Source organism: Colletotrichum navitas (assembly GCF_030913465.1).
Source record: "Colletotrichum navitas strain CBS 125086 chromosome Unknown LY79scaffold_11, whole genome shotgun sequence".
In the NCBI taxonomy this organism is placed as follows: Eukaryota; Fungi; Ascomycota; class Sordariomycetes; order Glomerellales; family Glomerellaceae; genus Colletotrichum; species Colletotrichum navitas.
In genome coordinates this window covers 289,134-313,942 of record NW_026850557.1, presented here as the reverse complement: position 1 = coordinate 313,942, position 24,809 = coordinate 289,134, and the positions used below count along the sequence as shown (strand labels likewise).

Here is a 24,809-nt window from a genome sequence, read left to right as displayed (position 1 = left end):
ATACTTCACAATGGTAAGCACGGTCTACTTGGTACGCTTGAAATGACCTGACACAGTCTTAGCCCACAAAACCTGCGGACCAGAAGCGAAAACGCGGTCGTCCCTCGAACGCGTCCAAAGTTGCCGACGCGTCGCTAGAGTCTCCCGAGGTTGGAGAAACAGAGCCCTACGACCTGGCCGAAGTTGCTGTGAATACTACAACTCTAACCAAGCGCGGTCGGCCGAAGAAGAATACAAACCCCGAACCGTCGCCTTCTACCGAGGAACCGAGTACGAAAAAACGAGGGAGGCCAAGGCGGGAGGCGGCGGCTGAGAAGGAGGCGGTAGGGGAGGACCCTGAACCGACACAACCGAATCATAATTCTAGAAAGGCTGCGAATAGTATCACGAATAACATTGAGGGAGCTGTGGAGGAAGGCGAGTCATCACAGCCAGCGGGCAAATCCACCAGGAGCAAACCGAATCGCAAGGGAGCGCAGAAGGCAAACGGGGAAGCCGGGGCTGAAGAAGGATCCAGCCCAAATGACAAAGCCAAGAAGAAACGCGGCAGACCGCCGAAGGTCGCAGAGGCGCCTACTGAAGATGCGACAGAGTCTGAATTGGCCACGAAGAAGAAACGAGGACGTCCATCTCTGAACAAAGAATCTGTCGCAAAGGAGCCTATCGAAGTCGCCAAGGACGAGCCCGCGCCTAAAAAACGAGGGCGAAAACCTAAGGAAAGGTCTGGCGACGCGGAAGAGCCGGTCCCCGAGGAAGTGGCCGAGGTTGAACCAGCGCCTAAAAGGAAACGCGGACGGCCATCTTTGGGCGAGGAACATGTCACAAAGGATGTTGCTGAGACGGCCGATAAAGGACTCGCGCCTAAAAAACGTGAGCGCAAACTGAAGGCCGTAATGGAGGCTGAGGGCCCTCCGGCGGAAGAGGAACCTGCCGCCGGAAAGAAGAAGCGCGGTCGCCCTGCGATTCATCCCGGGCTGGAAGTCCAGGAGGCATCGCAGTCGGAGCTAAAGGGGGTCCGCAGGCGGAAAGGGAGGCCGCCATCCCCAACAGAAGAGGCAGCGGCAGTGAAGCCGACAAAGAAACGGCGGAAGCGGTCCTCTCAAGGTGAGGAAGAGGTTCCAGAACCATCTCCGGAAACACAACGCCGCCGTCCGGGTCGTTCCCGAACCTCAGACGCAGCATCATCCACACATGCCCCTGAAGACCAGGCCTCCAAGCCTCGCAAGTCCAAGAAGCGCCCGGCAGGAGACAACGACGCAACGGACCCAGTACCGGCAAAGAAACGCCGCCGCCGAACATCTGAGGAGATCCGACAGCAGCAGCAGCAGCAGCAGCAGCAGCAACAGCCCAGGGCTGAACCAGGAACGGTCCGTCCAACCCTGAAGTACCGTCACATCGCTCCCCGCGCCCGCCAAATCCCCCGCTCGACGATCGAGGAGAACTGGTCACCCCTCGCGCCGCAATCCCTCGCCCACGTCTCCAGCCTCCTCCGCCTCTCCGAGCGCCCCGTCCTGCAACGCCTCGCTGCCAACGAGAAACGCCGCGACCAGGCCGCCTCGGCCATCCGCCTCGTCACGAGACGCCTCACAAAGAAGCTTTCCCGCGGCCTCCCCTTCCCCCCGGCCACCGCCCCTCCCACGGGATCCAGAAGCTCAAAGAAGCATGACGCTGACGGTGGCCGCACGGAGGAGCTCAACTTCGAGCGTGTCATCGAGAATGTCGCCGCGCTGGAGAAGCAGCTCGACCCGCTGCTGCACGCCATCAAGCTCCTCAAGGCCGAGAAGGAGCGCGATGAGAGGGCGCTGGAGGCAGACTACGAAAGCCTCACAACGCTCGAGGCCAACGCAAGGTCTGAGGCCAGGAACTTCAAGGACAACCTCCGCAAGACGCACGTCCTCGTCCCCGAGAAAAGGGGGACTGCAGGGACCGCCGGCCGCGACGCCGGCGGGAACGAGCACGACTTCAAGTTCGTCCCCGACGAGAACGTCAGCGGGACTCTGTTCAAGGTACGTCACCCACCGCCTCGTGCCGTGTGCCCGAGATTAGCTGCGGCGTTTTCAGCCTCCGCGAATGTGTCAGCACCGCTAATACCGCCCGCAGGACCTCGAAGACGACGAGCTGCGCGGACTGGCGGGCCAGGTCGGCAGCCACATGGAGAGCATGCGCAACAACTTGCAGCAGATCGACGGAGTATTGCCGCAGATCGTCCGGACCAGGGCCGCCCTGCAGAACGTCCTGTTCAAACAGCTCGATCAGCAGAACTACGAAAACGTCCTGTTTGGCTAGATCTTGCGCGCCTTGCGCACGCCGCGACGTTGTTGTTTGAGAGAGTTGCGGGAGGGGAGCAGACCTTGGCATTCACGAGGAGACCGTGTGGAGTCAAGGAGTCTCAAGACGATAGAAACCTTGACCGGGCTGCGGAGAATTCGCCTGATGCAAGACTCCCGTTAACGTTACGAATTATGACCAAGGATATCCTACATCGTGGCAGCCAAGTGCGGCGGTCAGTCATCAGTCATGCCACAATAGGTATCCGACTTACAGCCTCAATAGATATATCTGGCAGAAATTCTCATCTTCACGGCGACGGCTTGAACCAAAATTGAAAATTTTGGCCTGGTTACCCGTTGTCTATGAGAAACTCTACACTAGAACAAATTCAAGCCTCGTCCCCGACCTATACCATACAAAAAGAGTGAGCCATGCCATGTGGGATGCTCGTTCCGAGACCTTCTCCAACCCACAGAACCACCCCGTCTATTCATAACATACCACGCCACATCCGTGGACGTCCTCAATGTGTGCAAAATCTTGTTGGAGTACTGCCCTCCGTTCTTTGCTGCCACAGAGATACAACACCATGCCATATGATCCGTCCGAGTTGCCGTCCCCGCTACTCGTTAGGCGTCGGCGGAGCTCTCGGGAGCTCTCTCGCGTGAACAGCGCCTTATCGATTGGTCCTCTCCTCCTAAGCATCGAGGCTAGCATCACGAGGTACAAAGTATCCCTGACCCAGCATCAGGCCTTCGTCCAAGAGCAGGTACTAACAGTTTCGGCATCACCCATGGAAGCTGGGCTGTCACCGTCGGATGCAGGGCCGTAAGACAGACGGCTGGCCGGCGTTGCCCAATTCTCTGTTGTGGTAGCAGCAGTCGAATCTCCCTCTGAAAGATTGATCATGTTGGCCGGCGTGACTGGACGAATCGAGGGTCCTCTGATATCGTGTGCGTGGGCTTTGTTACCCTCAAGAGTGCAATCTGCAGTCTCCATGGCTGCTTTACCAGCGGAATCGTGTCTGGCGTGCTCGGCTTCCTGAAGTTGAGCAGGAATCTTATTGATGAGCGACTGCTTGGAGCGGGTTTCTAATTCAGCCATAACAAGGGCGGGGTTGGTTGCCATCTTCGCACGTTGGCTGGTCTTCAACGTTTCAATGCTCTTTTGGATTGCCTCGAGATCTTTATAGCCTCCCTTGGTTGGTAAAATCTCAAGCTCGGGGAACTCTAGCTGAGCTCCGTTCTTGGTACCCAACGTGGACGGCATGACCTTGCCCAGACTGCTCTTCATAGCTTTGCCGAGTCTCTTGGAGAGGGACTGGTGTGGGTACTTAGTTTCGGCTTCAGCACAATCCGAGCCCTTGTCGGTGATCCAGATATGCTGATCAGAATTCCCCAAGGCAGGGAGGACTGCAAAGTCCTTCGTGGTAACATCGTCGGCCATACCAGCAGCACCTGTTCGCTGGCTTCGATCATGAGAGGCCCACCTTGCCCAGGATGAGGGGGGCGTAGCGAGCTTGCGGGAACCCGACTCCTAATGGGTACCAACCGTAGCTTTGTAGTTATCTGCTTTCTGTACAATAACAGTCGAGGGCTTTTTGTGAACCGCATGTAAGTCATGCGCGTGCTGAGACGTAACCAGCTGACCAAGTTGCAGAGAGACCTCCGAGCTGTGGGCATTCAGCTCATTGTTTGGGATGTAATCATCATTGCCCAAAGCATGGTGGGCGTTGTCGTCAGTGATGCGCGCTGGTATCGTTATATTTTTCAGGTCGGCGTTATGCTTGGCCTCGCGCTGGTCGTGCTCGACTTGAAAGGCTCGTTTCCAGACTGCCGTCGCGCTCTCAGTCAGCTTGGGGGCGGTGAAGCCGGGAGATCGTGAGGTTGGGTGCATGTGAGATCTGATACCGAGATTCGACAGTGACTTGGCGTGTCCCGTAGGCTTGGGGTTCTCATGAGACGTCGACGAAGACCCTAGACGGCTAAGATCGGCAGAAGGTTGACTGTGCGACTTTCCGTGGCCTTTTGAGATACTTCCTTTACCATTACGCAGGACTTTGAGAAAGGAGGACCTGCGGGCGGGCGCTCCGTTCTGAATGCCGTTTTGAGTGACGCACGACATCCCGTTGGCATCGCTGGGCGAGCCCTGAGACTGGATTCCAACGACGTTCGTTGGCATCTCAATTTCGGGATGATACTTGCTTGAAGTGACAGAACCGTCGCCGCAGGAGGCATCACCAATAGGCAATACGATGGAGGGGACAACTGCAGCATGGTTTTGATCTGGAGCGGTGCGGTAGCTCTCGTCAGATCGCTGCTCCTTGAGATTATTGAACGCTTTCCACTGGTCAGTTGGGTAAAGCAGGACGCAAAACGGGGGAGGTCTTACTCTCGAGTTGGGCAAGATCGAGATCGATGAGACTATCGGCATCCCCATCACAGCTCGCATCTTTCGAGCCCATGGGCGAGGCGTGACGTGTGTTTTGCGTCGAAGAGTATACCGAAGATGAAGCATAGTGCAGCTCGGGTGCGGGAACAGACTCTGCGACAGCTGCAGCAACATTGTTGTCCATCTCAAGCGTCGGTAACAAGGAATTGTTAGCAATGGAGGGGTATTCGTGCCGGTCGACAAGGAGCTTCGCTTTCGAGGCGTTATGGCTCTCTAGGTTACAAAAGCTCGTAGGGATCATTGGCACGGAAACCGTGTCATCCTTGTCAGAAGACTCTGCAGGACAGCTACCGGCGACGGCGGCTGTGGCCTTGTCATTCTTCTCTAACGCTTGCTGAGCCACGACGGAATCGTCCTGGGCTGTGAGCTTTTCGGCAAGCAGCCACGTCTCCCAACCGCTGCCATCTGGAGACTGAGCAGAGTCTGCGGTGCGAGGCCGAACAGAAGCTCCATTGGCTTCGAAAGCTGCCTTGGTCTCAGACTTCTTGTCGTTGCGAGCAATGTCGGTGTCGATGCTACCACACTCCCGCCGAGGCTCGGCTTCGTGCTTGCCGTCGACCTTCGAGATGCTTTGAACGCCGGCATCCAGAGTGTCCTGCGTCTGTTTTGAAAGAGCTTCATGACTATCAGCCTGGGGGATACATTGGGAGAGACGCCAAGTCTTGAACGATTCGTCATCCTGGTCGCTAGAGACCTGCTGGACAGCAAGTACAGGGGCTGAGGTAATAAGGGGTAAAGACCCTCGCTCGCGAATGACGAGCTGTGTTGCCGCGATTTTGGACTCGGTCTCTGCCTTGGGGCAGCTGCTGCGACGTTGATCTCCCGGAGCGAAGTCGGTGGGATCAACCTTGAGACCATGAATCGAGAGCTTAGCTGCGGGGGGTCGAGTCGGTTGATGGGGAGCCTTGAGCGCAGAAACCCCAGTGGACATGGCAGTCTCTATCCGGTCCCGCGGTCCGCCTGGAAGCTCGTCTTGGTGATCAGTGGGGTCCTCCTCAACCGTTTCCAGCTCGCGGAATCTGTAACTCGCGCGCGTGGAGACTGATCGAGAACTGTGCTCGCTATCGACTTCGGCCTGGATACGCTTCTTGTTGTTTGATCTCACGGCCTGGAAGTAAGCGGCCTGGTCGAAGGGGGGCTTCTCGTCATCCTTTCTGTCGTCAGGGCGCGGGGCGGAAGAGGGGCGGTTGACGCTGGGGATGGAGAAGCGCTTCTCGTCGTCGGGGCTCAGAGATGTCTTGCTGCCGTCCTGTGAGATGCTTCGGCTGATTCGTCTCCAGTTGCTTGTCTTGGCCGCTTCCTGGGACCCGTCCTCGGGGTCCGATACGTACTCGACCGAGGTCGGGTCCGGAATGAAGTCCAACTCTGGAGATCGCAGGTTCGAGCGCGAGGATGATGCGATGGAACCGGAACTGTTTCTAGCGAGCCATGATTCAAAGTTGTAATTGCTGCCAGATAATTTGGCGGGAGGGGGCAATTGAACCAGCTCTATGGGTGCTTGCTTAGTGTCTTCGAGCGTCTCCTTCGCCTTCACGCCCGGCTTGGTCCCCTTTTCCTTGGGGAGGACGTTGGCGCAGCAGAGAATTTTCTGCATCATCCTGACTGGTTTTTGCCGTCCTTGGCTCGAGTCTAGTCTCCAAACGAGCGAAGGTCTGCGATAGTCGGATGGCTAGCGATGATTGCCGAGTATCGATCCAAGAAACTTCCCAGCTTGCCCAAAAGGAGAATGATGCAAAAGAAGGGCTGTTGAGCAGATGCTGAGCAAGGTTCTTCTAAGCAGCAGGCGAGGGCCAAAAGAGAGTGGGAGAGGGAGTTGAAGGAGAGATAGATCTTGGCAAAGTCTTCTTCCTGGGGGAGGAGGCAAGCAGGAAGGCCAGGTGGTGAAGGGAGTTGACCTGACGATGTCACGGCTCTGTGAAATCAGCGGGCACCCCTCATGGCTCCTTCTCGATGCCCTCTGGTCTTGGGCGAAGCAGTCACAAGAGACAACATCGTCTCACCAGCTGAGTACCCAGGGCGGGTACCAGCCATCAAAGGTAAGCACTTTCCTCGCCTCAACAATGCTCTGCGGCTGGTGACAGCGTGCATCAAAGGCTGCCGGCCTCAGTGAACAGCATTATGCTCTCGTGCGACGGCTGAGCACTTGCTCGAGGACTACCGTCTCCCTCTGCCCTGCCTCTCTCTATTCCCTCCCCCTTGCTCACTCATCCTTTGGGTACAACTGGTGTTGAAACCGCTATGCGAAGTGCGTTGTTCAAAGGAAGACGTATTTGAACAGAAGGAATGTTGTTGGAACCGAGCTTTGTTCAAACGGACTGGCGTTGGAATTGCAACCTCTCCGATGTTGTATTGAAGCGTACTTGGCCATATGTATCGTGAAGGCATTGTAGCTTACAGGATGGACACGAATTCTGTGCTCTTATACTCCTATGACCCCTTTCAAAGTCTACTCAGCTACAATCCAGAACCCGATGGTCCTTGCAGAGAGGGATTTGAAAGGTGTCGTCGGTGTGATGCCACTTGGCATACGAAACAAGATTTTGAACAATACGGCCCAATGTGTATATATCAGTGGGCTGTAGCCGATAGGAGGCGACTTTTTGAGTTGAGCCAAGTTGACGTTTTCAATGCAGCAATACAGACTTGGTCTGCGGTCAACCATGTCAAATATATTATTGCCTAGTCATTCCAGTCTTCTCTCCATTCCCGGAGAGAGGCATTATCATTTCTGGGGGGTCCCATCTGATTGGTGTTGTTGATGGAATCAGGTCCCAAGACAGAGCCTCCCGTTGGATGGGCCGAGACAAGACGGTTCTGCGGTCTGCCTTATAGGGCCGCAAGCGCGAATCTGTGGAGCACGTCCCGAATGACTGTCGGCGATGCCCTTCGGTTTGTCTCGGGAACCATGTTGAGCGTGAAAGCGAGGCCGGTCTCTGAATGCTACCGTTTCCGTCTGCCAGCTTGTGAGTGAGATGGCGGGTCTCAGGCTCACAGAACAAAACAGCCCAGACTCCTGAATTTGCTCGGTTCAGTTTAAGGTGGCCGATCACCTACCACGGGTGGCGCGGAAGGAGAGCGGAACAGCATTGCACTTGGCGACAGGGGAAAGACTCCGGCAAAGCGGTGGGTTGGAGTTTAGCGACAACGAGGGGAAAAGGAGAAAAAAGAAAAAAGTGGACAGAAAGGCGAAAAAGGAAAAAAAGGAAAAAAAGAAAAAAAAAGGGTAGAACAGGATGTGGGTGCTTCCCAAGGAGGAGGCAGTGTTAGGGGCTACCCGTGTTTGAGGATTGGCGGCGACTATTCCGACCTGGCTCATCCAGCCGGGCGATTTCTCTGATTTGAGCGACCGTGTTAAGATACTTAAGATACCTACTAACCAGTATCGCAGTAGCGGAGAGGCAGCCGGGAAGTGGGAGAAGCAACGGGGGAAAGAGGGGGTCGTCGGTTTTGCCATAGTTTCGCGCGCAGCGAGTTGTTCTTGTGCGTTGTATTCGTACACTACGGTGTAGTTTTGGGATATCGAGGAAATCAACTCGGCGGCCTCGCGCTTTGGAGCGGACTTCGCTTCGCGTCTTTTGGTCCGACATCAATAGCTACATAGCACGTAGTAGCACCTACCTACCTAGGTAGATACCTGGGTCCCTAGGCATAGAGTTAGGACCTGCTCTGCTTCACTCCTGCCTTGACCGAGCATGGCAAGAGCGAGCGGTATGTTGTATCTGCGAACCAATGGAAATAAAAAACGGTCGCGTCAGTTGAATCCGACAATGTCGATGCAACGGAACGCGATGCTAACAAAGACTACCTACGAATCCCCTTGATTGCTTTTTCGACCCACCTCCATCAGGCAAGACTAACATAACCCCTAGGTGTGTAATTTCCGGCGCGAATTAAATTTCTGTAGAATACGGAGTACACCAAGTAGAAATCAATGTCTCCATCGACCCAGCGAGATGGCACAGCTGGACAGCATTCAGCGTTCAGGATACAGATCGTGCCATGGTCAGGTCCCGGTTGTGGCCGGTCCAGACCAGAAGACTGGGAACTTTGGGATGCAGGGGAGGTAAGCCATACCATCCCACTCATCCGGTCGGTCGATTAATTAATTAATTAATCCTCCCAACTCGGAGCCGACAGCCTGAGCTACTGAACTACTATTACAAGCAAATGAGAAAAGAAAAGAAAGAAGAATAAAAACGTCAATCAAACGGTTGGCCAGGATATAGCCACGCCATACCAGGCGCATCGTACGTAGTGTGAGCTGGAAATGGCCCATGAGGATATAATCTCGACACAATCAGTCTGTGACGGTGACTTCTGGGGCGAACCCTGGGCTGGCCAAGGGAGGAGGAAAGGGCAGGGGAGATTTGGTTGCTTCCCCGAGAGCGCCCCGTAATGAGCTTACGCAGTTTATCCCGCACGCAGGGCTTCATAGGGGGGGCCTGAAACAGTGTTTTTGGGTGTTTACTACGTGATGCAATGCTTGGTCATGAGCCAAATGCTACGAAATGCATTCGCAGCCACTTGTCAACGACAGCGCGCGCCACTTGCAGGACCACCAGAACAGCAAGAACAAGAACAAAAACATGGCCATTTCATTTCGTTGCGGGCCACGGTTCGGTGACTTGATGCTTCAAGTACGGGCCAAGAGCCCAACAACACCGTGTCGCCGCCGCTGTAAGCTATCAACTCGTGCTCCGTCCCAACGTGTTCCATTCCAGCAGATCGTCCCGCCGTTTCCGTCCCGTGTTTCTGACTCGCCTGCCCGCCCGGTGCAGGGCCACCCACATCTTCACCGAAGACGTCAGTACACGTACGCAGTTGCACAAAAGAATTGCGGCAGAAGGAACCTCGTCTGCGGTTGCACAAGGTTGGGGGCGCCTGTTGCGACATTGACGCAAAACCTGGGTGCCTTAACGATACTCAGATCAGGGGGGCCAGGCAGCCCGTGTCTTCGTGGCACCTGCGACGAAAACATTTCGCAGGCATTCCGCAGGGCACCATGAAGAATATTGACGACGCTGGCTCTATGATAGGTACATACCTACCTTGGCGGTTAGTGACTCACAGACAACGCTTGGACCCGACGTCGTGAAATCTTGTAAACAGGTAGACTTGTACGGAGTATGACAGAACAGAAATCCCATGTCCCTCTCCACGGCCCTGTCGCACTTGCATGCCGAAGATTCTTTTGCGAGGAAAAGAGTTGCATCCGGGCCATGTGGTTCAACCGCAGGAATACAGTTAATCACGGTGGAACAAGAGACAGCGTCGCGCCCCGATGGACCATTTCAGGGCCACCGCGTCGATCCCATTCTCCTCCCAAACGATGCCGCATCGATCGTTAGGGGAAAAGGGGCGCCGAGCTGAGCGTTAGGTACGTTACCTAGGTACCTAGCCACATACTTCTACCTGTACGTATACCTAAGTAGGTGGGTAGTGTACGTGTCTAGTGCCGTGCGACCTGGTTCCTGGACTAGAGCAAGGTACCCGAGTTGACCGACCTTCAGGGGGGGGAGGGGGGGGGAGGCGCATCATACCCACCGGACAAGGAACACAGCCGACATAACCCCGCTCCTACTCTTTCCTTGCCTTCGTCCTGGGTGATACATAGTAAGTAAATGTAGTCGTGGAGCCTGACGCGACAGACGACGAACGAGCTCAGCATGGAGAGAATGATTACTATTGACAGGCCTGGCCGGACTATTACCGACATATAGTACAACTAACAAGGCAAGTGTTTCACACACAATTAACACCGGATAGTATGCACAACCACGCGCACGTGCCGTCGCTCAGTCGACGTCACTGACCACCGCCGTCCCTGTGGGGAAGGCCGATGGCGACGACGACGACGACGACAACGGCAACGATGACCACCACCAAGCAGGACTACCGTCACGAAAGCATACTGCGCGGTCAGCGGTAAGATATATCGACTTTGGCATACCAGAGGGGAGATGACTTGAAGGAGCGAACGGGCAGTACGGGGGTGTGAGGGAGTCAGAGGGATTGACTGGCTACCAGTCCGTCGCATCCTGTGTATATTTATGGTCGGCGGCAAACCCCCTGTCCCATCGACAGGCTGTCAGTATGCACGCTCAACCGCTGCGGTAGTCATGTGCTGGGATCACAATCCAGCGAGTCTTAGTCTTACCTCTTTCACGTCACATCATGATGCGCAGGGCCAAACGGGCGGGCTAAGGCCAAGGGGTGTTCCTGAGAAGCAAGGTGAATTTTAAGGTCCGTCGCTAGACCACTTCGATCGAGGATGAGAGGTGTGGTTTCAGAGGGGGATACGGCGCCACGACAAGGAAGGAGAAACACGTCACACAAACGGTTCGCCGGCTACGCGGCAAATCGGTCACCACTGGTGGCCTTTGTCAATTCTAGCTCTTCAGTGGCTGAGTTTTGTGGGTGCGGGTTAAATCTCGAACGCAGGATTTGCCAAAGGTGCCGCTGGCGCCAAACCCGTGTTCGCTGGCGGATAGAGTATGGCGAGAGGTGAGTGAAATTCAGGTGGCAGTGAAAATGGAAGTGAAAGTGAGAGTGAGAGGTGGCTGGAAATCGAAGGTGAGGAACGGTCGACCAATTGAGACGGGTGTGTGTCTCCGGAGGTTGATCTGGCGGTCGACGGTCGAACGTTGGCCGAATGAGACCTGCATCATCGTGCCTGCGATTCCTGCACAAATACGATGTACGACGGTGGTTCGGGGGCCCTCACACTGAACACGGGCTCGGTCTACTACATGTGGGCTTGTCAATTCATCCTCTTGGCGGGTGCGCGCGCACGGATTCGATCCGGCATGGACCGAGCGCAATTCACCAGCGCATGCCACAGATTATGGCTCTGCACAATAGAGACATGGCACAGATGGTTCAGCTTTATGTAGCGCGGGGCACATGGCTCGGGGTGAGGGAGGGAGGACAACGGGTCATTTCCACCGACCATCGTCCATCGCCTTTCTCGTCGTTTTCCATGGAAAAGAAGATGAGCGAAAAACGAGCGGGTGGGACCCTTGGAGGCGAGAGGGAAACTAGGACAGGCATGCAAGAAAAGTCTTAGCACGGGCGATTATAAACTAGTTTCCAGTGTGGAGGAGCATCCGTACCACATCCATCAATCTCTGAGCCGCCTTCTCCACCAGCCGGATCTGCAAAGATCTGAGAGAGAGAGAGAGAGAAGGCCCGGCAACTTGTCTGTAGTATACGCTGGCTGCATCTGCAGAGAAGCACGATAGAAACCCCCGCCCCCTCGAGATGAGTAGACCAGATTACGGATGGAATTGCACGGAAGCCTGCAGCAAGAAATAAGGTAGCTTAAGTCAATTTAATACCTACCCACCTTGTGGTGCGGTGTGTATTCGTACGGGAGAGGGGGAGGAAGGTGGGAAAAAGAGAGAGGCGCCAGGATATGGGGTGGGCGCCCGTCGCTACGATGTGGACCGTGATCAATGGCCGAGGTCGGGGTGGTGTGGGTCTAGATAATTGGCCACGCTTGCGTCTCATGTTCGGCGGTACCTGCATTGGAAGAACGGGAATACAGACGTACAAGGAGCACACCCGACAGGGGTAAGCCGGGCAGGCAGCTGGCAGAAGCCCGCTGGCGAGTCCTGACCAGCGGTCGTGACTGGAAACAGTCGAGCTGACAGCTGGCAGGGGATGAGCGGGCCAAGCGCCACGCAACGCCTTGTTCGGTTAAGGGGGAAACGGAACGACTCCGAAAGGCAAGAAAGAAGGACGAAAACGAGGGGAAGGGGAAGGGGAAGGAGCCAAATGAGGCAAGTACATTTGTATTACACAACGGTCCACTCAACTTATCTGACTCACGAACAAACTCACACGTACATCTGTTCGTACGGAAAGTTTACACTGACATCAATCCAGCTTTACCGCTCCAAGGTTTGCACCAACAAGACCGCTAATCAGCCATCCATCTCACGCTGTCACCATCGCCATTTACATTACCCGGCTGCCATCCGAACTGCCATCGTCACCGGCGCGGGTGGGCCTTGCTCACTCCTGAAGTTTAATGAAGAGGGCTTTGTCTGTGGGTTGGCAGTTGATATGAGCAGGGGGGGGGGGCAGGGAAATGGAGCGTAGTGGCTTCACCTCGAGCCCCCCCAGTACCAACGCCGAAGGCTGTGCGGGTATGTTGGCTGCTGTTCGTCTCCTCCTTAGCCCATCTCACCAAGGTCAGAAGTGGTCCTTTTAGACCCCTGAATCGAACCAGCAGGGTTTTTGGGAGTTCTTGGACCCACCCCCTGGTGCTTGACTACGACGACGACGACGACGCTACCTTATCTCCCCCATCCACGGTACCGTATCTCATCAACCCGCATTTCCTGTCTTGCCCTGCCACCACGCTTACATGCTCGGGCGGCTGCTCCAACCCATGTCATCTCATGCCGACCAAGCAAGTGCTTGGCCCATGTCTGGCCCACCCCCAATGCGCTGCGATGCGCCTACTATGTATGCCGCCGAACCACGGCCAAGACTCACTACCTTGCCTACGACGGGCCGGGGCTGTCGGGCACACGATGCTTCCTCCTCTCCCCTCTGCTGAGTTGGTCTTGCAAGCGCAAACTAGTCTCGGCCGGGCCCCGAACCTGGTCGTCCAAGATGAAGGCCCCGCGGTCTAGGGTGCCACACCCCCTCCTCCCCCTTCCTCGAGGATTTCGATCCCATCCACAAATCCGCGGCCCCCAAGCTCACACCCACGCATGCCCACTCGTGGGCTCCACGGGCTAAAAGGACTCTGACCTACCTCTCGTCTTCTAAATATCTTCCTCCCCATCCTCTCTTTTTGCTTGCTCTTTCCATCTCTTCTCTCTTTCTCTCCGCATCAACAGTCTTTCGTTGCTAGTCCTCGGACGCCTTACATTCTTTCAGCTCTACCTACGCTCACTCCAAGAGTCAACTATTCATTCTTTTGCGCAAACTGTGTCTTGCCGCCCACTTGATATCCAGCGAAATTGATCTTTCGCCCATTTCACGCACGATCCTCGATCCGAACAATCCCGTCTACCCTTGTGGAGATATCCGAGAAGCTGTTGAAAACAACCAAATAACATAACCATCAAGATGAAGTCCACCATCGCCGCCGTCGGCCTCCTGGCCTCGCTCGCCAGCGCCTCCGCCCACCAGCCCCGTCACTTCCACTGGCGCCGCGACAACTCCACCGCCTCTGCCGGCTTCACCACCCTCACCGTCCAGATCACCGAGGTTGCCACCGTGACGTCTTGCGCCCCTACCATCACCAACTGCCCTGCTCGCAGCGCCACCCTCTCCGCCTCTGACCTCCACACCTACGTCGTCACCAACACCGTTGTCCTGACCGAGACCGTCTGCCCCGTCACCGAGGCCGCCAGCATCTCCAAGTCACTCGTCAACCAGCACGCCACCGGCGGTCTGCCCGGCTCCACCCTCACCGCTCCCGCCGTTACCACCCCCACCGCCGCTCCCTCCGTTCCCCTGAACACCGCCGGTGTCACCAAGTCTGCCCAGGACGCAGCCGTCACCAGCCCCCCCACGGCTGGCGGCAATGGCGAGAGCGACGATGAAGACGACTGCCCTGCTGAGGATGGTGATGTCGTGACCACCGTCACCCAGATTATCTCTACCAAGACTCTCACCATGACCGTCGGTAAGGGGTCTACCGCTTCCGTCGTCACCACCGCTATCCCCACTACCATCGAGTCTACTATCCTCGTCACCATGCCTGCCGCTGCTGCCACTAGCCTCGCAGACGCTGTCGGCACCGAGGAGCCCACCACTACCGTCACCGCTACCTCCACCAACACCCGCACTGTTACCGTCAAGCGCCCCAACCCCACTGGTGCCGGCTCCCCCGGCTCCGGCACTGGCTCCCCCGGCTCCGGCACTGGCATCGGCGCCGAAGCCGAGTGCTCTTGCCCCGCCGCTGTGACCGTCACTCTCCCCGCTTCCACCGTCTACGTTACCATTGGCGGCTCTGCCCCTACCTCTGCCGCCGCTGCCCCTACCTCCGCCGCCGCTGCCAACGCCGCCTCGAGCGTGACCACCAGCGCCCCGGCTGCTGCCGCCATCACTGGCGGAGCCAACGCTGGAGGCGAGAACAGCGATGACAGCGACGATGACAGCGACGACGAGGATGACTGCCCCGCCGAGGACGACGTTGTCACTATGTCCACCACCGTCCTCGTCGCCCCTTACCCGACCAACGGCACCGCCTCTGCCGGCGCCGCTAAGCCTACTGGTCTCAAGCGCTCGAACAAGCTCTTCTAAAGTGTTTGATGTAGATTCCCCCCCCATGTCAAGTCTATCTTTGGTTATGAGAAGAATCTATGATTCATGAACAAACACATATCCTTCTTTGCCAACATTGTCTTGTATACATTGCACACTTCTTGGAGTGAAGAATAAAACGAGTTTTTGTACAACCGAAACACAAGAAACGAAAGGGGGGAATACAACCAAGCTCGTCTTTATGCCTTCGATTCTGCCTGCTTTTTGGTGAGGTGTTTTTTTTTTTTTGTTACGCTTAGACGAGGGAAAGGCGTCACTCCTACAAGGTGATTCTATGCCGGGGAGGCGTCCGTCTGGGTCGCACCATATTTTCGTGTTAAGTGTTTGTGGGAAACAATCAACGGCATCATTGCATTCACGTAGCGGGTCGTTGGGGATCAACAGATATCGTTTTACCCTGCCGGGTAACGTCCATCCATTCTGGACTCACTATCCGTGTTTGGCAGGAGAAACATTCAGACAACCTTTCCATTCTTTTTTGTACACTACTATTTTTTGAGACGTATTAGCCATGAGGATGAGATTTGGTGACATGTAGTCCCCCCCCCCTGTGTTGTGAATGTAACGATTGGGTGAAACATTTGAAACCTTATTTCAACCGCCTCATATTGACTGTACCAGTGAGACATGGGATGCCCAGGCCTGAGGTCGATCTTAGTCTCTGCGGGAGGTGAGGTTCAGCGGCGTTAAGCCTTTGGTAAGTGTTTTCGGGTACGGAGATGGCCACGGGCAGCACGTGGCTGCCTCTATCTGTTGGACGAGCAATAAGTTCCGCGAGTTCCCTCTAGCGGCAATTCTTGGCCGGTGTCTTTGGGTTTGTCTGTGCATGCGTGCTGCTCTATGCGCCAAGTCGGTGCCTATTTCCTGCAGGCACGGGCAAACACTGTTGATGGTGATGGCGGTGGCGGTGGTGTTCTGTATCAGGTTGCCCGGCGCGTTGAAGTGTGTCTCAACCATTCAGCGCCCTACCGCTGCTGGTTTGGGGTTACTCCGTAGTAAACACACAAAATGGAGAGGAAGGGTATCGATGAAGCTCAGGGCGCAGTCGCGGCTGACGGATGGGAGAGCTTGCCGATATGGAGACCGAATGATGACGCCCAGCTGAGATGGGCAACTGAAATTGAGGACCCCCTCCTTGTCAGGAGGAGGAGCGGGTGAGTGCGCTCTCACCTCGATCTACGTATACATGGCATTCAAAGGGCAGGAAACAGGCTACAAGACCTATCAAGGTGTACCTTTATCAGTCAACACCCACGTGTCAATGCAAACTGCTGACGGCTTCGGGTTTCCCATGCAGGCTTACGCTTATGATTGTTTAGAGACCAGAGTCGTCCTACTCCCCCTTTTCTTTCTTCTACTCATACCTAATGCAAGCTCCCTACTCCCGCCTCATATGTGCTCTGCTGGCTTTTCTTAGGCCATGGCTGGTAATACCCCTCTTTGACAACGGACAGGTTCAAGCAGTGGTAGCTAGATGAAATGTTGCTTTCAACGCCACCGGTGCCGCCTTTTTCAAATGCCAATAGTTTCCTGCTATTCAGGTTGCCGCGTGCGTACGTCTTCATCATGACCAGTTTGTTTCCTGACGTGGTTGGTGTTTCGTGGTTCCTCGCCGCTGACGAGGCAGTTTTAAACCAGATGTACAATGCTTGTTCTTCTGGGGCCGTTCTTCCGAGACCTTTCGGGTTTCCCTTTATACCTCCTCCGCTTTTTGACCTCCCGAAATGTCTTGCCGCCATGTCCTCCTTGCCTCCCTCTGCTTCTGCTCTTCGACCTTTCTCTCCATCTCGGCCTTCCTCTCGCGCAGCGCAATGCAGAATCTCGATCCGGCCCGGATCTGCTCGCCCTTCCAGATGAAGATGAAGGGAATGACGCACATCACGGCGCTCAGCCCGCCAAGCAGACTACACGCCCCCGCGATCCCCAGCTCGTTGAACATGCGCGTCGTGGCCAGCGGCAACACAACAGCTAGCAGGGACCGACTACCCGAGGCCGCGGCGTTAGCGCTAGCCGCAAATATTTCGTACGCATCGGTCAGGTAGTTAAGCAGGGCGATGAAGATGAGCATGAACCCTGCGCCGAAGGGGATCCCCGCCAGCATCGGCACGACGAAACTGATACCCTCCCTTGAAGACCAGCCTAGCCAGAACAGAGATATGAAGAACAGCGGGCCGCCGACACAGGCCAGAGGAAGACGCCGCAACTCTTCCTGTTTCGCCCACCTGGAGCCATCGCGCTGTGCACGAAGATGGCGTTGCTCCCAGCCGATGAAAATCGGAACCGCGATAATCGAACCGCCACCTATGGGCAGGTACGCCAACCCAGACACGCCGGGTGATAAGCCGTATAGCTTCTGAAAAATGATGGGGAATGCCTGGAAAGACATGTAGAAGATTGCATAGACCAGGGCAAGGTATGCGCAGGTACAGGTGACGAGGGGTTCCGAAACCAACATTCGCACGGGACGGGTTAGCACCACGCTGGCCAGCTGCTTGAGATCGGTGCGTTCCATCTCGCGGGGTGCAACAACGTTGGCGGAAGGATCGAGTTTGCGTATCTTTCGGGCACGGCGGTAGAGTAGGATGGGGCCGTAGGTCTCGGGAAGTAAGATGATTGGCACCAACGTTACGCCGGCGTAGATGAGGGCTATCCAAAAGGACCAGCGCCAGCCTATCGTGGGGGAACAGAAACCGGAGACGATAGGGGCGAAGAGAGGGCCGAAGGCGGTGGTCTGCGAGAGTTAGCCGTGCCTCCTGGACCGGGTTCGTAGTTTGGCTGATTGAGTGAACTTACAACCATGAAGGCGGTCATGGCACGGCCGCGGGATTGTGTGTTGCCGTAGATATCCGAAAGGATGCCGGCCACAATGGCGATTGGCGAGCTTGCGAACACCCCTGCAAACAAGCGGAAAAAGAGAAACGCAGGCCAGTTGGGCGCCAGAGCACACGCCATTGTCCAGATGGTGAACATAATAAAGGTGATGATTGTCAGCGTGCGCCGGCCGAGGTGTTCGCTGAGAGGCGCCCAGACAACAGGGCCGAAGACGTAGCCGATGAGAAAGACAGAGATGGGTAGGACCTTTTGCTGTTCGTTCGTGATGTCCCATTCAGCTGTGATGAAGGGGATCGCATTAGAAGGCAGAGCCGAGCCCATGGTGCTGTTGATGACTTGCATCATAGTCAAGCAGAGAATGAGGAACTTCCTGGTCTTGGGCATGTCAGTCGCTGAGCCGGGAGTTGAGAGTTGGCACAACATACATGTGACCAGTTGTACGGGTTCTCTGGATCACCCTCATCCCAGGAAATTATTGTCTTCTCATCTTCGTCACCGGACGAGTTTGGGCTCGCAGCCGGTTTCTTGTCGAAGCCTTGCTCTTCGGCTCGAGCCTCGTATCTGCTGCGCGCCTCATCCTCGCCTATCCGCCTCGCAGTCTCCGGCAAAGATGAGCTGTTATCTGTAGTGAATTAGACATGGTGACGCTATTTTGTCTCAGTCACAGGCGTACTTACGTTGCAGATCCGGCAGACTTTGTCCATCGACCAAACCAGATTCGCGGGGGGTGGGCATGGTAAACCGTTACCAATCTCGTTGGCAAGATGCTGCGACTACGTGTCTGGGTTCCATCTCAAAGGCAAGAGGGGGGAAGGGCGCGAGGTCCCTATCAAATACGTGTGAACATGGATGGATCATTAATAACCCAAAGGGACCAGAGGCCCGAAAATCGGGGACTGCATGCATGCTACATGGCCCTTGTGGATCAAGACAGTCTAGTCCTCGCTCCCACCGTCTCTTCTACATTTTAGCAACCCGAAAAAGCATTCGTGACTGGGCCGGGCGTAAGTAGCACAGCACGAAGGTCTTATCCCCGTCACGACTGACGAGGGGAAGGGACACTAGGTGGGTGGAAGGGCGCGTTCTGCCATTGGTTCGTCATTGGGCTCGGAGCCGATTCGCAGACCCACTTAGTCCTTGAGGCCGCTCTATGCGGCCTCGGCGATGTTCCTTCCCGTAGCCTCCTCGGGGCCGCCCCTCCACAATGGTCAGTTGGCTTTGATATGACGCAATTTGACGCTACAGTCCGTACAAGGTGACTGGCAACACCGCCAAGTTGCATCGTCGAAAACGGCATGTAATAGCGGTATCATTGAGAGAGTCCAAGCCGGACTTCAGGCCGCTGCGGACGTCTCAACTTGTGCTTGCTGCATCACTGCATGAGACAACGGAATATCTTATCCAAAAGTCTGCCGACTTGCTGGCCTGTTCGTCCTCGCTTTCATCGTGCCTAGAAGCCGGAGGTGCAAATGCGATATAATGTTGGTTTGTCCCGATTGTCATCGATTCATGTCTCGAGGTTGATGCTCTTCCCGAACCTGGCGTACAGCTCAACTTTCAGTTGGGTCATCTCTTCCTTGATTGTTTCCAGCTTTGACTCCAGTCCCTCGACATCCTTCTCGATGTTGGCCGACGCTTGCTCAAGCATCTCTATCGCTTGCGGTTGCGGAACATGGAAGTAGGCGTCGCCGATCTTGTATCTATGGCTCGGCATTAGTATTGCATGCCAGCTAGCCTTGTGATGGGTTGCGGAATGCGTACGGTACTGCCTCGTCTTCGTCGGCAAGCTCCAGCTCGGTGCTGAGGTCGTCGAGTTCTTCCTTTTCCTTCTGTATAGCGCCACGGCGGTTAGGTTGTGTCTCCTGTCAGAATGGTGGGTCACGCCTCACATTCTTGTTCTTGAGCTCTTCCTCGATAACGAGCTCCCGCTGGTGTAGTCGGCTGAACTTGTTGATCTTGTCCTGGTCCTCTCTCCTGACTTCCACCTCGTCGCCGACGGACTCCTCGTCGGCCTTGGTAAGCTGCAGACAACAGCGTCAGTATGATCAACGAGCAAATGCTGGCATCTTGCTTACCATGCGCCGTGACAACATATTGGCGGCTTGTAGTGCGACGCTGTGATACTAGACGTGGATGTGGCCGAAGCTGCTGGGATCGATTGACTGATGCTCTGGCTGGAGCTTCCAAAAAGCTGAGAAGGATGGTCACAGTATCAATCCACAGTGCAGAGGGGCTATGCACGGCCCTGGAAAGAGGGACATTGACGTTCAATCAAGGTGTGTCTTCACCTCGGGAACTGCCGTCTGTGCTGCGGTTGCGCAAACAAAACAAACCAGCCTCCCCCACACCGGAACGTCACACCGAATTCGCGCGACTTCGAATCACAGCGCTTCCGACTCTGACCCTGACCCTTCAACAACATCGACAAACAACACCGCATTCTACGGATCGTGCTTCCTCATCATGGCGCCCGGTCAAAAGGCATACCCGCGAGGTACCGTAAAAAAGATCATCAAAGCCCATTCCAACTGTAACTTGAGCAAAAATGTCGACGTTATGGTCAGTGGCGTGCCGACGTGTCATGTACGCGCCGCTAACAAGGGAATAGATCTACCTCGACTATGTTCTATTTATGCAGACGTAAGTTGCCGACGTGATTGATCACATGGCTCCAAGCCCTGACTTTCCTAGACTTGTGAAGGAAGCAGCTATTGAGTCCAAGAAGTCTGGGGACAGAGGCATCACTGCACGCAGTGTGAAGAAGGTGACCTCGGTATGTATCTTCGATCGCGCCCAAGCCTTCAAATTCAATGCCAGAAGACTAATAACGTACTTGGCAGGATACTCTGACCAAGTTCAGGGGCTGAATGCCGAACCCTCCGATGAACGAAGTAATACTGTACGCAACATGTTATCACGATATCTCTCCCCTGTTTCCAGTGTTTTTAGGCCACCCAATTCTGTATATGCGGCTTCGACCACTGGAAAGGTAGGGGTTGCCACAAAGCGTATACCAGGGGTGACGACTCTTGAAGTGCGATAGGGCCGTCCGCGCAGAGGAACACGACGCAATCAGCCGTTAGTATTTCATTAACGAGGTGATGAGGGCGTCTAGCAGCGGAAGGAGCCTGAGCCACAGCGTAATACCTCGAAGGCGTTGGCGTCTTGCTCGCATCGAGAAACATGGCGCCAATGGATGGATACGGGTTGAGAAGGGCGGTTCGTCTGAAGAGTGCCAAACGAGCGTCGTTAGACGTTACGACGCGGTGAAGGGATACAAATCCGCCGTTTGTCGGCCGATTTGTTGCCGCAGTCACGCGTATGCTGTTGTCAGCCATTGAATGGCTGTCGGACGCAGATTAAGTGCGGGGGAATGGCGCTCATGTATCTTGGGTGTTGACCCATGCAAGGCTGCCGGTATGCCCTGTCGGATATGTCACTTACAATTGAGGTCAGAAAAAACATGCAGTGAGTAGAGATGGCATGTCGCGGGCTATAGGATGAACCGATGCATGCGACAACATGCCGTGTATCAAGAAAGCTAGTTCTACACTTGAAAACACCTACGTAGGTACCTATTATGTAGGTGTCCGTACATGTTGAAACTGGACCCCATTGCAGTACAAGTCAATGTATCTTTTCTTCTTGCCAATTCTAGAATCATGCTGGGGGAGTGGATACAAGGGGGTTTATGGGAAGGCAAAGGGAATGAGCCCGGCAGCAGGGGTGCTTTCGGCTCCTGGAACCTACTCTGGATCTTACCTAAACCACCCCGAAAATGGGACCTTTGGGCCCAAGTCCAGGCAGCTTGCGCAGTCAGTGCAGGCAGACAGGGCGCCCGCACTCACTGAAGGTGGTCTTTTTTTTTTCTTTTCTTTTTTTTCTTCCTTGTAGCTTCTCCCGGCCGACAGACCGGCTGACTCTCCACAGCATCAGTGATCTCTACGAACCTCCCCGAATTGGAATCCGCCCTAAACCTACACATCCACATTACCTGTCGTGCTTCACCCACCTTTCTCATCATCATTCCTCTGCCTCTACTCGAATATCCTTCTTCGATCCTAGGTCTTCTTCCTTCGATCATCAACTCTACAGGCAACCCAGTGTGTTAACTCTTGTGTCTCCTGCGCGCTCTCTGCCATAGCTGGCTACCACGTCACCCCCAAAAATTCCCACCTAAGCTCACGCGACCCCGACCTTGTTGGCTGCGCACTACCAAAGCTATCAAACATGGCCGCCTCTCCCGTTCAGAACCCCGCGGTGCAAGCCGAATCCAAGTCGGCCAAGAAGAAGAAGGCGAAGATTGCCGAGCGCACCGAGTCCCCTGCTCCTACTGCCTCTCCCGCCCCCGAGAGGGCTGACGGCTCCGATGAGTCTGGCGAGACGCCCTACATTCGCGAGATCCAGAAGTAAGCCGCCAGCCATCAATTGGTTTTTCTCCGGCGCGTCTTTTACTAATTGCGCCATCCAGGAACATTCGTAACACCAACAAGAAACTTGTCCGTGTCCTATAATCCGCTCCGTGGCAAACACCCACTGACAGTACATCCTCTAGACCAACGCCTCCAAGATCGACAACTTGATCGCCGAGAACCCCGGCAAGTCGCTCGACGATCTTGTCGCTTCCCGCATCATCAATGCCGACCAGAAGGCTCAATACCTGAAGAAGCCTGCTCTGCAAGCTCAGATCACCCAGTATGAGGAGCAGCTTGCCCAGTACAAGAAGATCGACCAGGAATACCGCGCTCGTGCTGCGAGCGAGAAGGCCGAGCTGGAGAAGTCCTTCGCCGAGAAGCTCGAGAAGCTGGAGAAGGAGAAGGCTGCTGCCGTCGCCGAGGCCAAGGCCCAGCTGGAGGGCGACTCCAGCAAGACCATCAGCAGCAAGCTTCTCACCCTGTCACAGTTCCTCCGTCTTGCTGCTGCCCGCCGCTCCGAGGATGCTGATCCCAACATCGAGGAGAATCGCGCGCTCGAGGGTGTTCTGCTTGCCATATACACCGGTGATGAGAGTGCTGTCGCCACCATGCTGAAGCTGATCGACGGCAGCGACGAGCTGACCTACAGCGTCAACGGCGAACAGCTCCAGACGACTTGTAAGCACAGCCACTAGACCTCATAATGCCTCCCAAGTACTGATCCCCTGTAGTCGGCCAGGTCAAGGCTGCTTCTAAGGCCTATAAGTCTCCCTTCGAAGAGGCGACTGCCGAAACTGAGACCGCTGCTGCCGAGGCCGTTACCGACCCCACCATTGCCAACGCTACTGTGAACGAGATCGAGGCTGAGAATGCGGCCGTCACCAACGGTCAGATTGAGCACGCCACCGAGACCCCCAGCAACGCCAACATCATCAGCGGCTCCGGTAACGCTGCAGGCGAGAAGTGGGACCAGGCGGCCGATAACAGCATGTCGCTGTCCCAGGAATGGGTATCTGTCCCTCGCGATCTTGCCGAGACTGAGACCGGCGTCGATGCCACCCCTGCTGCTGCCTCCAACACCCAATCTTGGGCCGACGACCAGCCCGAGCAGCACGAGGTTCAGGCTGAGGTATATTGTCTCCCGATTTGCAAGCAGACCGAAATACTGATTGCGGTGCAGGCTCCCACCCCAGCTGCTGACCCCAACGACGGCTTCCACCAGGTCCAGGGCCGTAACCGCGGCCGTGGCGACCGGGAGGGAGGCTACCGTGGCCGTGGCCGTGGCGAGTGGCGCGGACGTGGACGCGGCGAGGGCCGTGGTGGACGCGGGCGCGGCGGCCAGCGCGGCGGCTCCATCTCTCAGCGAGGACCCCGCCGGACTGAAGAGTCATAGAGACGCTCTGTCCGATGGCGTTCTTTGGCCTGTCGAGGGCCATTGGGTAGGCTCAATTCCTACGGACCGCCGCGTCTCTCGCGACGGCGTATGACGACGGGGGCATAGCGACGCCCTACGCAACGTGATTTACTGCAGTGGCTTTGATGGGTGTCAAGGCTGGTAAAGGAATGGGTGAGGGATGTTGCTAGTTAACGACATAGGCATTCGGGTTTCCTTTTCAGGTTTGGCTTCTGGGTGTGGTTGGCATGGCTGGGCGGTGTTGGGTTGCGTGGCTTTACGCTTGTACAATACACAGCATGACTTTCGGGGCCGGCATACAAAAAAACATACGGAATGAGACATTAATACCCAATATTTGCGAACCCTTCGATGCACGTGATACCTTACTTGGGAAGCAATCATTACGCAAATATTCCCCCAAATCACCGCATGGCTTTCTCCAGAGGTGGATTCTCTACGAGTGTAGATATCAACCATTTCCTATGATGCGTCCAAGAACATACATTGTAACATGACACCATCTGCTGCTAAGGTACCTTTGGGCCATACATCCCCCCCCCCCCCTCCTTCCAGCAGTATGATCATTGCTTGTTCCTGTATTGATGATGGCATACCGTCATTCGTTGAACATTGGCATGGAGATGAAAGACTTACGTGTTGGCGTGTCGTTGCGTGGTATGTATAAACAAGCCCCAGCATATTGATTCCTGCTGCCTAATCCACCTTTGCTGGTTTCCGGAAGTCGTTCAGACGAAAGTTGAGCTCAGTTTACAATCGCATGAAATTCAGTCGTATTGACGTTTCCACCAGAGGCTCTCTCAGTGTTGTTGCTATTGACGCAAAGCCCGGCTTCGCATACATGTCAGACCAACAAAACATGGCAAGGCGTCTTGTGTCTGCTGTACCGATACTCACCTCGCGGTCAAAACTGGCGGCGTGTCAGTCTGCCGCCGCAGAGAGGCCTCTGGGCGTGGTGGCAGACATGCTGTGACTCGTACGGCTCGAGGCAGCGGGCGCAGAGGCGCCGGGCGAACGACGAGATGGCTCTGGAGGCCTGGGACAAGGTGTTGTTCATGTTGACATTCATGTGGTCGGGTTCTGGCTACGAGGCTCTCTGATTAGTCTCAAGATTGGCTGGAGACCGCAGCAGGATTCGC

At 55.5% G+C, this 24,809-nt stretch overlaps 11 protein-coding genes across 11 annotated transcripts; 6 read left to right on the top strand and 5 right to left on the bottom strand.

The window, feature by feature from the left end:
• Nucleotides 1-71: 71 nt before the first annotated feature.
• Nucleotides 72-2,286, top strand: LY79DRAFT_508918 (CENP-Q, a CENPA-CAD centromere complex subunit-domain-containing protein; the record flags this gene model as incomplete). The annotated part of the gene is made up of 3 exons (XM_060553998.1): nt 72-119; nt 471-1,970; nt 2,101-2,286. Coding segments are annotated over 3 exons (1,734 nt in total), but the record flags the coding sequence as incomplete, so codon positions are not given.
• Nucleotides 2,287-2,947: 661 nt separating this feature from the next.
• LY79DRAFT_508994 (uncharacterized protein) lies at nt 2,948-3,717 on the bottom strand (the record flags this gene model as incomplete). Its single annotated transcript, XM_060554009.1, has 2 exons — nt 2,948-2,968; nt 3,049-3,717. The coding sequence occupies 2 exons, from the start codon at nt 3,715-3,717 to the stop codon at nt 2,948-2,950; spliced, it is 690 nt and encodes a 229-aa protein (XP_060417475.1).
• A 90-nt stretch (nt 3,718-3,807) lies between these two features.
• LY79DRAFT_587874 (uncharacterized protein) lies at nt 3,808-6,319 on the bottom strand (the record flags this gene model as incomplete). The annotated part of the gene is made up of 2 exons (XM_060560832.1): nt 3,808-4,610; nt 4,663-6,319. 2 exons carry the CDS (start codon nt 6,317-6,319, stop codon nt 3,808-3,810), a joined length of 2,460 nt encoding a protein of 819 aa, XP_060417474.1.
• Nucleotides 6,320-7,730: 1,411 nt separating this feature from the next.
• Nucleotides 7,731-8,444, bottom strand: LY79DRAFT_49639 (uncharacterized protein). The gene has a single exon (XM_060553340.1). It carries the CDS (start codon nt 8,174-8,176, stop codon nt 7,769-7,771), a length of 408 nt encoding a protein of 135 aa, XP_060417473.1. The 5' UTR covers nt 8,177-8,444; the 3' UTR covers nt 7,731-7,768.
• A 5,362-nt stretch (nt 8,445-13,806) lies between these two features.
• LY79DRAFT_481836 (uncharacterized protein) lies at nt 13,807-14,520 on the top strand (the record flags this gene model as incomplete). Its single annotated transcript, XM_060553270.1, has 1 exon — nt 13,807-14,520. A coding segment is annotated over one exon (714 nt), but the record flags the coding sequence as incomplete, so codon positions are not given.
• A 2,182-nt stretch (nt 14,521-16,702) lies between these two features.
• Nucleotides 16,703-18,576, bottom strand: LY79DRAFT_587871 (major facilitator superfamily transporter; the record flags this gene model as incomplete). The annotated part of the gene is made up of 4 exons (XM_060560831.1): nt 16,703-17,740; nt 17,803-18,216; nt 18,267-18,463; nt 18,519-18,576. The coding sequence occupies 4 exons, from the start codon at nt 18,574-18,576 to the stop codon at nt 16,703-16,705; spliced, it is 1,707 nt and encodes a 568-aa protein (XP_060417471.1).
• A 772-nt stretch (nt 18,577-19,348) lies between these two features.
• Nucleotides 19,349-19,934, bottom strand: LY79DRAFT_577188 (prefoldin subunit; the record flags this gene model as incomplete). Its single annotated transcript, XM_060559861.1, has 4 exons — nt 19,349-19,541; nt 19,603-19,703; nt 19,731-19,862; nt 19,917-19,934. The coding sequence occupies 4 exons, from the start codon at nt 19,932-19,934 to the stop codon at nt 19,349-19,351; spliced, it is 444 nt and encodes a 147-aa protein (XP_060417470.1).
• A 370-nt stretch (nt 19,935-20,304) lies between these two features.
• On the top strand, nt 20,305-20,708 carry LY79DRAFT_667197 (uncharacterized protein; the record flags this gene model as incomplete). The annotated part of the gene is made up of 4 exons (XM_060563344.1): nt 20,305-20,400; nt 20,450-20,481; nt 20,533-20,614; nt 20,682-20,708. 4 exons carry the CDS (start codon nt 20,305-20,307, stop codon nt 20,706-20,708), a joined length of 237 nt encoding a protein of 78 aa, XP_060417469.1.
• Nucleotides 20,709-21,524: 816 nt separating this feature from the next.
• LY79DRAFT_49275 (uncharacterized protein) lies at nt 21,525-22,254 on the top strand. Its single transcript, XM_060553326.1, has one exon. The coding sequence runs from the start codon at nt 21,620-21,622 to the stop codon at nt 21,983-21,985; it is 366 nt and encodes a 121-aa protein (XP_060417468.1). The 5' UTR covers nt 21,525-21,619; the 3' UTR covers nt 21,986-22,254.
• LY79DRAFT_587870 (uncharacterized protein) lies at nt 22,072-23,649 on the top strand (the record flags this gene model as incomplete). Its single annotated transcript, XM_060560830.1, has 5 exons — nt 22,072-22,250; nt 22,313-22,340; nt 22,397-22,934; nt 22,988-23,385; nt 23,437-23,649. 5 exons carry the CDS (start codon nt 22,072-22,074, stop codon nt 23,647-23,649), a joined length of 1,356 nt encoding a protein of 451 aa, XP_060417467.1.
• Nucleotides 23,650-23,726: 77 nt separating this feature from the next.
• LY79DRAFT_49369 (uncharacterized protein) lies at nt 23,727-24,308 on the top strand. Its single transcript, XM_060553331.1, has 2 exons — nt 23,727-24,250; nt 24,307-24,308. The coding sequence occupies exon 1, from the start codon at nt 23,898-23,900 to the stop codon at nt 24,165-24,167; it is 270 nt and encodes an 89-aa protein (XP_060417466.1). The 5' UTR covers nt 23,727-23,897; the 3' UTR covers nt 24,168-24,250; nt 24,307-24,308.
• The last annotated feature ends 501 nt before the right edge of the window (nt 24,309-24,809 follow it).

Excerpts from the sequence above, each read along its gene's own strand:
- LY79DRAFT_49275 (XM_060553326.1), top strand. The coding sequence starts at position 21,620 with ATGGGACCTTTGGGCCCAAGTCCAGGCAGCTTGCGCAGTCAGTGCAGG.
- LY79DRAFT_49639 (XM_060553340.1), bottom strand. The coding sequence starts at position 8,176 with ATGGCAAAACCGACGACCCCCTCTTTCCCCCGTTGCTTCTCCCACTTC.
- LY79DRAFT_49369 (XM_060553331.1), top strand. The coding sequence starts at position 23,898 with ATGGCTGGGCGGTGTTGGGTTGCGTGGCTTTACGCTTGTACAATACAC.